At 43.3% G+C, this 13,536-nt stretch overlaps 1 protein-coding gene across 1 annotated transcript in view; it reads left to right on the top strand.

Moving 5' to 3' along the window:
- Window positions 1-13,113, top strand: part of LOC120044797 (A disintegrin and metalloproteinase with thrombospondin motifs 6-like) — an 89,441-nt gene extending 76,328 nt beyond the window's left edge. The window contains exons 15-18 of the mRNA XM_038989470.1: window positions 2,447-2,576; window positions 12,114-12,318; window positions 12,498-12,674; window positions 13,042-13,113. Coding sequence (XP_038845398.1) covers window positions 2,447-2,576; window positions 12,114-12,318; window positions 12,498-12,674; window positions 13,042-13,113 — 584 coding nt within the window. The remainder of the gene's footprint in view (window positions 1-2,446; window positions 2,577-12,113; window positions 12,319-12,497; window positions 12,675-13,041) is intronic.
- Window positions 13,114-13,536: the final 423 nt, after the last annotated feature.

The raw sequence follows: 13,536 nt of genomic DNA, 5'->3' as shown, positions 1-13,536 counted from the left end.
CTTCAAATAAAGTGGTGATCCTAACTGACCTAAGACAGGGAATTTTTACTCGGATTAAATGTCAGGAATTGTGAAAAATTGTGAAATGTATAAGGTAAACTTCCGACTTCAACTGTAACTCATGGGCGCCTTACTACTATGGCTGATGCTGTAAAACAACACATTTCACCGCACCTATCTGGTGTATGTGACAATACAACATATGTTATCTTTCTTTAGAATATGGTTACAGGCTGGGGCTGTTTTTCAGTTATATATTATTATTATTGAATTATTTTCAATTTCTTCCCATTTGGTAGTTACAGTCTTGTCCCATTGCTGTATGGGAGAGGCAAAGGTCGAGAGCCATGCGTCCCCCGAAACACGACCCTGCCAAGCCGCACAGCTTCTTGACACACTGCTCACTTAACCCGGAAGCCAGCCGCACCAATGTGTCGGAGGAAACACCATACAACTGGCGACCGGAGTCAGCTTGCAGGCGCCCAGCCCATCACAAGGAGTGACGGACGGCACTGGCACTGGGCCAAACTCATGGGTTTCCCGTTCACGGCCACCTGTGACACAGCCTGGGATCGAACCTGGGGCTGTAGTGACACCTTAAGCACTGCGATGCAGGGCCTTAGACCACTGCTCCACTCGGGAGGCCATTTATCATTTTCTTTTAAATAATAGTATCTTTCTCCAACATGAGATACATTGTGTCTTTCCAATCCTGACCAACCAATACTTCTGGAAATAGTGGAGAATAATTTGGGGCTAACCCAGTATGATACTTTGACATGGGTGTGTAGGATCATAACGTTATTGCTTTCTAAATGGAGATTTCGCTTTAAAAAAAAAACGAATATGTGTTTTACATATTTAAGCCAAGCACAAGAATATGGTGTAATTTCTATGAATGAGCTGCTTTGAATGTCTTCTGGTTAACCAGGGCTAGCTAGCATGCAGTCTGACTTGCCAGAGATACAGTGGCTGTGGTGAGAGAGAGACAAGCCAAACTACACAGATGACTGCTGCTCCAAAACCCTTGTCCTACTGCATACTGAAACCTCCTAACTCTGAAACCACAGAGAAATGTCCACCACTGCCTCAACAATGACTAAACCAAATCATTTTACCCCCAAAAGCAATGGGCTCTTATGAAACAATAAATACTGTTCCTCTCAAGAATGTCCACTAAATGCCTGCAATATTCTAGCAACAAAAAAAACACACAGAGAAGTAAAAACGTTTTTAAAAAGATAGTTTTTGAGAAAAGAGATCTATGCTGGACCAAAGCAAAGAGCTCCAGATGCCATGTAGATGTGTATACCTTTGTATTGTAATGTAGATGACATTCTCGATTTCAGGACTTCTACAAAGCAACGTTTTACACCGTATCAAACTCAACACAACAGATCCTTACACTTTGGATGTGGGCCTTGAATCATATAGCCGGTGAATTTAGCTGACACTCTTAATCAGAAAGTTTCATTTAATGCATTTGTGTGCTAATACAAGCTCTTCTGACATCCATCCTGGCCACTTCAGTTTCCCTACCCTCTCCAAGCATGATTCTCTACCACCAATCCATATGTCAGCTGTACTATTGGTGTTTGTCCCACTATACTAATACCTTCACATGTACACACGTTCACAGACAGACACTCAGGCAAGCAGGCAGACACACACTCTCTCTCTGTTACCATACACACACATGCATATCTCATTACACCGGTCAGACCAGTATGGTGTAGGATATGTCCCATTTAGACCCCATAGAGAGGCCACACACACACACACACACACACACACACGCACTCACACACGCACTCACACACACGCACTCACACGCTCTCTCTCTCACACACACACACACACACACACACACACACACACACACACACACACACACACACACACACACACACACACACACACACACACACACACACACACACACACACACACACACACACACAGAGGGTTGGGTGACAGCGATATGGTAGCCATCAGACTCCAGCTGCCAAAGTAAAGAGTTGCAGCTCTGTAAAAGTGATTTGCCAAGATATCCTGCAAGGCACCAGGCATTTACACGTCTGCTTCTACTATAGACTGAAACCATACCTTACTTCTCCACCCAAACACAGACACACAGGACACACTGCACTCTGGGTCACGTGCAGGAGAATAACACAGTGATTTCGGTACTGAATTTTCTTACATGTTCAGGAATCAGTAGTTGATCAGGGACATGGCTGTTGTGTGGGTTTTTGCTCCTCTTCTCTGTTAGACTCTTGAGGCAGGCGGCTTACTTCTGCCATCTTTGAATGAATTTGCCTACTTTGCTCCAAGGTCGGGGATGTCCCAGACTACTTCTCTGTCAGGGTTCTCAGGAAGCAGTGCATCACACAGTAAGAGGTTGGATATTAACTGGGTGTTGTGTTTGTACTCCCTTGCCTGCTAGGTTCCCAGAAGCAGGGAGTGGTGTGTAAGCGTCTGGATGATAACTCTGTCGTGCAGAACAGCTACTGTGAAGCAGAAAGCAAACCTCCAGGGAACCAGAGGTCCTGCAACACTGAACTCTGCCCCCCAGAGTACGTACAGTAAGACACTCACATCACATACAGTACTATACAGCACAGTACTGCTCAATACAGTACTATACAGCACAGTACTGCTCAATACAGTACTATACAGCACAGTACTGCTCAATACAGTACTATACAGCACAGTTCTGCTAAATACAGTACTATACAGCACAATACGGCTCAATACAGTAATTTACAGCACAGTACTGTTTAATACAGTACTATACAGCACAGTACTGCTCAATACAGTACTATACAGCACAGTACTGCTCAATACAGTACTATACAGCACAGTACTTCTCAATACAGTACTATACAGCACAATACGGCTCAATACAGTACTATACAGCACAGTTCTGCTAAATACAGTACTATACAGCACAGTACTTCTCAATACAGTACTATACAGCACAATACGGCTCAATACAGTACTATACAGCACAGTTCTGCTAAATACAGTACTATACAGCACAGTACTGCTCAATACAGTACTATACAGCACAGTACTGCTCAATACAGTACTATACAGCACAATACGGCTCAATACAGTACTATACAGCACAGTTCTGCTAAATACAGTACTATACAGCACAATACGGCTCAGTACAGTACTATACAGGACAATACGGCTCAACACAGTACTATACAGGACAGTACGGCTCAACACAGTACTATACAGGACAATACGGCTCAACACAGTACTATACAGTGGTCACGTACAGTAGATGCATGTCACGCTCAACCAACATCACATACAATACAGTACAATACAGTACAATACAATACAATACAGGGATCACTTACAGTATGTAAGACCCTCAGACGCTGTGAACCTCATGTCCATCTTGGAACAGAAAGATGATAGTGCGAAACTATGCTGGATGGGTATACTGTATGCTAACTTGGCTCAGAGAAAATACTAATACTGTTGGACCTCAGGTCCAGAACATGTATTACATACAACCTTTTAATGACTGACAACCAGAGACCAACTAACAGTAGTTAGTGAGTGGAGTGGGTTCAGAAGATTCAGCCTTTTGGGGGCCCTAAGAGAGATTTAATGTTGCAATTTAAAGCAAGTTTCTGCAATTCTACACATTTTGACATGAGGTGGAAACAAGATTTAGCAATTTTATTACTAATTTCCTGCAATTCTACACATTCTGCCATGACTTATGCCATGTTAATATGAAATCTGAGTGAGAGTGACTAACACAATCAATGGGGGCTCCCTGAAACTCAGGGCCCTGGGCACATGCCCTTCATGCCCGGTCGGTAATTCAGGCATGATTACCAAGTTTACATAGCTGGCTACACTAATTTACCAAAAAATGTTTTTCTGACATGGGCTAATTGAGTGACTGTCAGGGACTGACATGACAAGATAAACATTTCTGATGCACAATAAAATGTAGAAACTGCACCTTGTGTATTCTAACAGTAAGTTGAGACCCCGACTGAGTTCCTAATAAAAAAAAAGAACAAATAATAATTTGGTCCGGGGCCCCCTAGCGGCCGGGGGTCTTAAAGTGACCGCTTATGTCGCTCATGCCTGGGGCTGTCCCTGAGAAGACTGACTGAACAAGCATTTAGCTCCGCCAGAAGTTAAGGCTCTGGATAAGAAAAATCTTTCATGAAAACGATTATGACTTGCTATGTTCATTTGCCTTCAAGGAGCCCGCAAGCTGTGAAACGTTTTTTGAAGAAAATGCTCAAATAAAACGTCAATGATTTAGAACTTAATTTGTTTACTATTTTCAGAGCTTGTTTTATTTCAAAAAGTGGAAATGTTTAAAATGACCACCGTCTTCGTTGGCGATGGGCGTGGCGCCACACTTGCTCTCACACTGCTGCATGTTGGGAGGTCTGAGGGCCTCGGGACAGTCACTGGAGGGCTGGCCTGTGTAGGAGAGACACTGCACTGTTCGCATCTGCTGGCCCAGCCCACACTGCGCTGAACACTGTGGTGAAACACACACACACACTATTAACCACCCTGCATCAAAAACTGAACCACATAAACACTATTAACCACCCTGCATCAAACACTGAACCACATAAACACTATTAACCACCCTGCATCAAACACTGAACCAGACAAACACTATTAACCACCCTGCACCAAACACTGAACCACATAAACACTATTAACCACCCTGCATCAAACACTGAACCACATAAACACTATTAACCACCCTGCATCAAACACTGAACCAGACAAACACTATTAACCACCCTGCACCAAACACTGAACCACATAAACACTATTAACCACCCTGCATCAAACACTGAACCACATAAACACTATTAACCACCCTGCACCAAACACTGAACCAGATAAACATTATTAACCACCCTGCACCAAACACTGAACCACATAAACATTATTAACCACCCTGCATCAAACACTGAACCACATAAACATTATTAACCACCCTGCATCAAACACTGAACCACATAAACACTATTAACCACCCTGCACCAAACACTGAACCACATAAACATTATTAACCACCCTGCACCAAACACTGAACCACATAAACATTATTAACCACCCTGCACCAAACACTGAACCACATAAACATTATTAACCACCCTGCACCAAACACTGAACCACATAAACATTATTAACCACCCTGCATCAAACACTGAACCACATAAACATTATTAACCACCCTGCATCAAACACTGAACCACATAAACACTATTAACCACCCTGCACCAAACACTGAACCACATAAACACTATTAACCACCCTGCATCAAACACTGAACCACATAAACATTATTAACCACCCTGCATCAAACACTGAACCAGATAAACACTATTAACCACCCTGCACCAAACACTGAACCACATAAACACTATTGACCACCCTGCACCAAACACTGAACCACATAAACACAATTAACCACCCTGCATCAAACACTGAACCACATAAACACTATTAACCACCCTGCACCAAACACTGAACCACATAAACATCATTAACCACCCTGCACCAAACACTGAACCACATAAACACTATTAACCACCCTGCATCAAACACTGAACCATATAAACACTATTAACCACCCTGCATCAAACACTGAACCAGATTAACACTATTAACCACCCTGCATCAAACACTGAACCAGACAAAAACTATTAACCACCCTGCACCAAATACTGAACCACATAAACACTATTAACCACCCTGCATCAAACACTGAACCACATAAACACAATTAACCACCCTGCATCAAACACTGAACCACATAAACATTATTAACCACCCTGCACCAAACACTGAACCACATAAACACAATTAACCACCCTGCATCAAACACTGAACCACATAAACATTATTAACCACCCTGCACCAAACACTGAACCACATAAACACAATTAACCACCCTTTATCAAACACTGAACCACATAAACACTATTAACCACCCTGCATCAAACACTGAACCAGATAAACACTATTAACCACCCTGCATCAAACACTGAACCACATAAACATTATTAACCACCCTGCACCAAACACTGAACGAGATAAACACTATTAACCACCCTGCATCAAACACTGAACCAGATAAACACTATTAACCACCCTGCACCAAACACTGAACCACATAAACACTATTAACCACCCTGCATCAAACACTGAACCAGATAAACACTATTAACCACCCTGCATCAAACACTGAACCACATAAACATTATTAACCACCCTGCACCAAACACTGAACGAGATAAACACTATTAACCACCCTGCATCAAACACTGAACCAGATAAACACTATTAACCACCCTGCACCAAACACTGAACCACATAAACATTATTAACCACCCTGCACCAAACACTGAACCACATAAACACTATTAACCACCCTGCACCAAACACTGAACCACATAAACACTATTAACCACCCTGCATCAAACACTGAACCACATAAACACTATTAACCACCCTGCATCAAACACTGAACCAGATAAACATTATTAACCACCCTGCACCAAACACTGAACCAGATAAACACTATTAATCACATACTGCACCAAACACTGAACCACATAAACACTATTAACCACCCTGCATCAAACACTGAACCAGATAAACACTATTAACCACCCTGCATCAAACACTGAACCACATAAACACTATTGACCACTCTGCATCAAACACTGAACCATATAAACATTATTAACCACCCTGCACCAAACACTGAACCACATAAACACTATTAACCACCCTGCATCAAACACTTAACCAGATAAACACTATTAACCACCCTGCACCAAACACTGAACCACATAAACACTATTAACCACCCTGCACCAAACACTTAACCACATAAACACTATTAACCACCCTGCATCAAACACTTAACCAGATAAACACTATTAACCACCCTGCATCAAAAACTGAACCACATAAACATTATTAACCACCCTGCATCAAACACTGAACCACATAAACACTATTAATCACCCTGCACCAAACACTGAACCACATAAACACTATTAACCACTCTGCACCAAACACTGAACCACATAAATATTATTAATCACATACTGCATTCAAAAGACACAGACAGAGTTATTACCCCTCAACACAGCCACACTGTTAAAACTCCTACCCACTACATGTGTTAGAACTTAGAGTAACTGAGTCACTGAGACAGTCAAACAGCACTTTACTCCTGGCTGTGTCATTCTGATGACGTCCTGTATGGGCCAAGCCAAGCCAAGCTTAGCCTGAGTTTGCAGATTCTCTCTGCCCCCTGTTTTACTTTCTCAGCAGACACTCAACAGTTCTGACTAATCACTCGGGATACTGTAGCTTATCCTATGAGAGAGAGAGAGAGAGAGAGAGAGAGAGAGAGAGAGAGAGAGAGAGAGAGAGAGAGAGAGAGAGAGAGAGAGAGAGAGAGAGAGAGAGAGAGAGAGAGAGCGCTGAGAAGCCAACTTAAGTAGAATGGCCTTCCTGAATGGTTTAAAGTGACTGCATTAGTTACCTGATGTGAAATAGAGTTCCATGTAGTAATGGCTCTATGTAGCACTGTGCGCCTCCCGTAGTCTGTTCTGGACTTGGGGACTGTGAATAGACCTCGTGGCATGTCTTGTGAGGTATGCATGGGTGTCTGAGCTGTGTGCCAGTAGTTAAAACAGACAGCTTGGTGCATTCAACATGTCAATACCTCTCACAAATACAAGTACATGCATAGAAATAGAATGCACATTCTTCATGCACAGACGTTTATCAGGCCATTGGTTGAGAAAGCATTCTGTGGAATTAAGTTGTTGGCATGGTAACTCTTCTTTCTGTAATTATTATGACCAGGTGAATTGTTGCTATGGGAGAGGGCAGAACTGGTGGGTTCTCCTTCCTCACAGAGAGGCCTTAGTGTGTGTGCAGGTGTGTGTGTAGGTGTGTGTGTAGGTGTGTGTGTGTGTGTGTGTAGGTGTGTGTGTTGTGGCCAAATGTGCTTAGCTTCTTTGCGAGGGCTGGGGGAACGGTCAGACAGAGTTCAATCATGTCTCAGATGTTCCATTGGAAAAAGAGAGATTAATTACTGTTGGCCAATGGGCTGAATGGATTAAATTATGTTGGCCAATAGGCTGAATGGATTAAATTCTGTTGGCCAATAGACTGAATGGATTAAAAACAGTTGGCCAATAGGCTGAAGGGATTAATTACTGTTGGCCAATGCGTTGAATGGATTAAATTATGTTGGCCTATAGGCTGAATGGATTAAAAATAGTTGGCCAATAGGGTGAAGGGATGAAATACTGTTGGCCAATGGGGTGAAGGGATTAAATACTGTTGGCCAATAGGTTGAAAGGATTAAATTCTGTTGGCCAATGGGCTGAAGCCGTCTGCCAATAGTGGTGTGTGTGTATATAGGGGTGTATATGGGTGAGTCATTACCATTAGATGGGCATCTGTAATGAACCAATGTGAAGTTCTGGTCTTAAGCCCTTCCTGGCTTCACCCAATGTCCAAGAAAGCTATCTTTGAATTTATCAACTCACTTCATTAGGGGCCACTTTCTATGTGTATTCAGCTGGTTAGTGGATTCCTTTCTTCTCTTCTCAGAATCTCAGACAATCCCTTGTTGTCCATTGCAGTATCTAACTGAACTGAAACAAACACATGCTGTGATTTTTCAATCAGGAACGCTAACATAGTGTTCACAGTACTGTCTCAACATGAGCGTGTAAACATGATTGTTGGCAACCCAGATATTGGGAGACATTGTTCATTTAGGATACATTCCTGTAGATGATGTGAAATGGATTCAGGGCTGTAACGGCTCACAGTCTATATATCTGTGTTGATTGTAGTAATAATACTAATAATAGTAATAATAATAATAATATTTTACATGTGACTTATATAGCGCTTTTCAAAGACCCAAAGTCACTTGTGAAAATAAAACAAAAAAACAACATCAGACGAAACAAAAACGTGAATAAATAGAGGAGGGGGGAGGGGGTCACAGATGGCTGGAGAGAGGGAGTTCCAGAGCCTAACAGCGACCCTGGAGACGACCCTGTCACAATGACAGTTCATTGTGGTTAAGTGGTTGTTCCAATGTGGTTGCAGTGGTGGAAAAAGTACCCAATTGTCATACTTGAGTAAAAGTAAAGATATCTTAATAGAAAAGTAAAAGTGAAAGTCACCCAGTAAAATACTACTTGAGTAAAAGTATTTGTTTTAAAATATCACCACCGATAAATCCAAAATCCACTGTCACCACCGATAAATCCACGATGATTGAGAATTTCAATAAGCATTTTTCTACGGTTGGCCATGCTTTCCACCTGGCTACCCCTACCCCGGTCAACAGCTCTGCACACCCCACAGCAACTTGCCCAAGCCTCCCCCATTTCTCCTTCACCCAAATCCAGATTGCTGATGTTCTGAAAGAGCTGCAAAATCTGGACCCTCTCTTTCTAAAATTATCCGCCGCAATTGTTGCAACCCCTATTACTAGCCTGTTCAACCTCTCTTTCGTATCGTCTGAGATCCCCGAAGATTGGAAAGCTGCCACGGTCATCCCCCTCTTCAAAGGGGGAGACACCCTAGACCCAAACTGTTACAAACCTATATCTATCCTACCCTGTCTATCTATGGTCTTCGAAAGCCAAGTTAACAAACAGATCACCGACCATTTCGAATCCCACCGTACCTTCTCCGCTAGGCAATCTGACCTCTGGCAGTCTCTATGGGGGTGCCACAGGGTTCAATTCTCGGGCTGACTCTTTTCTCTGTATACATCAATGATGTCGCTCTTGCTGCTGGTGATTCTCTGATCCACCTCTACCCAGACAACACCATTTTGTATACTTCTGGCCCTTCTTTGGACACTGTGTTAACTAACCTCCAAACGAGCTTCAATGCCATACAACTCTCCTTCCGTGGCCTCCAACTGCTCTTAAATGCAAGTAAAACTAAATGCATGCTCTTCAACCGATCGCTGCCCACACCTGCCCGCTCATCTAGCATCACTACTCTGGACGGTTCTGACTTAGAATATGTGGACAACTACAAATACCTAGGTGTCTGGTTAGACTGTAAACTCTCCTTCCAGACTCACATTAAGCATCTCCAATCCAAAATGAAATCTAGAATCGGCTTCCTATTCTGCAACAAAGCATCCTTCACTCATGCTGCCAAACATATCCTCGTAAAACTGACTATCCTACCGATCCTTGACTTCGGCGATGTCATTTACAAAATAGCCTCCAACACTCTACTCAGCAAATTGGATGCAGTCTATCACAGTGCCATCCGTTTTGTCACCAAAGCCCCATATACTACCCACCACTGCGACCTGTATGCTCTCGTTGGCTGGCCCTCGCTTCATATTCGTCGCCAAACCCACTGGCTCCAAGTCATCTATAAATCTTTGCTAGGTAAAGCTTCGCCTTATCTCAGCTCACTGGTCACCATAGCAGCACCCACCCGTAGCATGCGCTCCAGCAGGTATATTTCACTGGTCATCCCCAAAGCCAATTCCTCCTTTGGCCGCCTTTCCTTCCATTTCTCTGCTGCCAATGACTGGAGCGAACTGCAAAAATCACTGAAGCTGGAGACTCATATCTCCCTCACAAACTTTAAGCATCAGCTATCAGAGCAGCTTACAGATCATTGCACCTGTACATAGCCCATCTGTAAATAGCCCACCCAACTACCTCATCCACATATTGTTATTTAAAAAAAAAAATCTCCTTTGCACCGCGGTATCTCTACTTGCACATTCATTTTCTTCACATCTATCACTCCAGTGTTTAAATTGCTAAGTTGTAATTATTTCACCACTATGGCCTATTTATTGCCTTACCTCCCTAATCTTACTTCATTTGCACACACTGTATATAGACTTTTCTATTGTGTTATTGACTGTATATTTGTTTATCCCATGTGTAACTCTGTGTTGTTGTTTATGTCGCACTGCTTTGCTTTATCTTGGCCAGGTTGCAGTTGTAAATGAGAACTTGTTCTCAACTTGTCATGCCCTTTTTATGTCTCTATTTTGGTTTGGTCAGGGTGTGATTTGGGTGGGCATTCTATGTTCCTTTTTCTATGTTTTGAATTTCTTTGTTTTGGCCGGGTATGGTTCTCAATCAGGGACAGCTGTCTATCGTTGTCTCTGATTGGGAACCATACTTAGGTAGCTTTTCCCCACCGATGCTTTGTGGGTAGTTGTTTTCTGCTTTGTGTTTCTGCACCTGACAGGACTGTTTCGGTTTCGTTCATTCTCTTTGTTATTTTGTTATAGTGTTCAGTTGTAATAAAAAGCATGAACACTTACCACGCTGCGCTTTGGTCCGATTATTCCTCATCCGACGACGACACCCGTTACACAACTGGCCTACCTGATTAAATAAAGGTGAAATAAAATAAAAATAAATATATATATACTTAAGTATCAAAAGTAAATGTAAAAGTATAAATCATTTCACATTCCTTATAGTAAGCAAATATTTTATTTAAGGATGGCCATGGGCACACTTAAACATTTTGACAATCATTTACAAACAAAGTGTTCGTGTTTAGTGAGTCCACCAGATCAGAGGCAGTAGAGATGACCAGGGATGTTCTCTGTTTAGTGAGTCCACCAGATCAGAGGCAGAAGGGATGACCAGGGATGTTCTCTGTTTAGTGAGTCCACCAGATCAGAGGCAGTAGAGATGACCAGGGATATTCTCTGTTTAGTGAGTCCACCAGATCAGAGGCAGTAGAGATGACCAGGGATGTTCTCTGTTTAGTGAATCCGCCAGATCAGAGGCAGTAGGGATGACCAGGGAGGTTCTCTTGATAAGTGCATGAATTGGACCATTTTCATGTCCTGCTAAGCGTTCAAAATGTAACGAGTACCTTTGGGTGTCAGAGAAAATATATGGAGTAAAAAGTACATTATTTTCTTTAGGAAGGTAGTGATGTAAAAGTAAAAGTTGTTGTAGGGTACAGATACCCATAAAAACGACGTAAGTAGTAAACTATTTTACTTAAGTACTTTACACCATTGTGTGGTTGTGTTGTTGTAGGTGGTTTATCGGGGACTGGTCGGACTGTGGGAAGACGTGTGATGGCGGGATACGGACGCGGACGGTTCTCTGTATCAGGAAAATGGGGCCTGCCGAGGAGGAGACCCTGGAGGACAGCCACTGTCTGACGCACCGACCAATAGAACGAGAAGCCTGCAACAACCAGTCCTGCCCCCCTCAGTGGGTCACTCTGGATTGGTCAGAGGTGAGAGAAGGACTACCCCTTTTCACTTGTTGACATCCCAGCAGGAAAAACATAATGCCGTCATTTTAACCGGTTCTTTCAGCTGGAATCGCTGTGAGTTACAGCAGTGGTTTCAATAGAGAGCAGGAATAAGTTGAATAGTTTTATTGAGCTTGTGTGTTGTTCCTTCTGTCCCCCAGTGTACACCCAAATGTGGCCCTGGGTTCAAGCACCGCATCGTGCTGTGTAAGAGCAGCAACCTGACCAAGACCTTCCCCCCCGCCCACTGTCCCGCCCACAACAAGCCCCCCATTAGGACCCGCTGCAGTCTGGGACGCTGTCCACCACCTAGATGGATCCTAGGGGAATGGGGACAGGTACAAATGTTTCCCCCTTCAGAAATCATTGCTTCCTTTCACTTTTCCATTCACTTTTCATTGCTTCAATATGTCTTGACATGGGGATATCAAAACAACAACATTTTTGTAAAGGCAATTAAAATGAGCTGTTGTAAGATGAACAGACACCACATCCCCTGTTTTGGTGAACAGTCAACAGAATTTACACTCTGACCATAAACTGGTGTCCCTAGTGCTGATCACATGTGCCTGTCCAACCAGTCTACCTGCCTGTGTTTGAGTGCATGCCGGTGTGTGTGTGTGTGTGATTGAGTACCGCGGCCCCAGTCAGATCTCAGCCATCCCATCAACTTGTGTCTGACCTCTGTGCCCACCGGGCCACCAGGCTTACCCTCCCTTCAGATCAGGCTCTGTGGAGCCTCACATCCCAGCCTGCATGTCATCCCCTCCAAATTAGACAGTCTTTATTAGGGCCCAGGCCGGCCCTGACAGATGGCCTACGTCAATGCATGGTCTTAAGTGGGATTTGAACCAGTGACCTTTTGGCCTCCGCCAGCGAGACTGTGGAGGAAAGCACTGTCTTCACTTCAATCTGCCCTTTCTACAGCTCAGGAAGAGATGAGTGAGAGACAGGAGTAGAGGAGGAGGTGAAGGAAGTAATTACAGAGACAACGAGAGGCTGGAGGGAGGGAGAGGGAGATATATATAGAGTGAGAGAGAGAGACATCTCCTTGGCCAGTGCGTGAGAAAGTCCTTAATCCAAACAGACTTAAAACTAGTGTTTCTGGTGTATATTCGGCCGCACTGATACTGACCCTGTCCTTTGACGGGCCACAGAGAGGTTATCAGCCATGGGCTCAATTCAATATGTATCGCTGAA

Source organism: Salvelinus namaycush, chromosome 3, assembly GCF_016432855.1.
Source record: "Salvelinus namaycush isolate Seneca chromosome 3, SaNama_1.0, whole genome shotgun sequence".
NCBI classification, from domain to species: Eukaryota; Metazoa; Chordata; class Actinopteri; order Salmoniformes; family Salmonidae; genus Salvelinus; species Salvelinus namaycush.
Note: the sequence above shows the minus strand (reverse complement) of the source record. Positions and strands in the feature narration are given on the sequence as shown.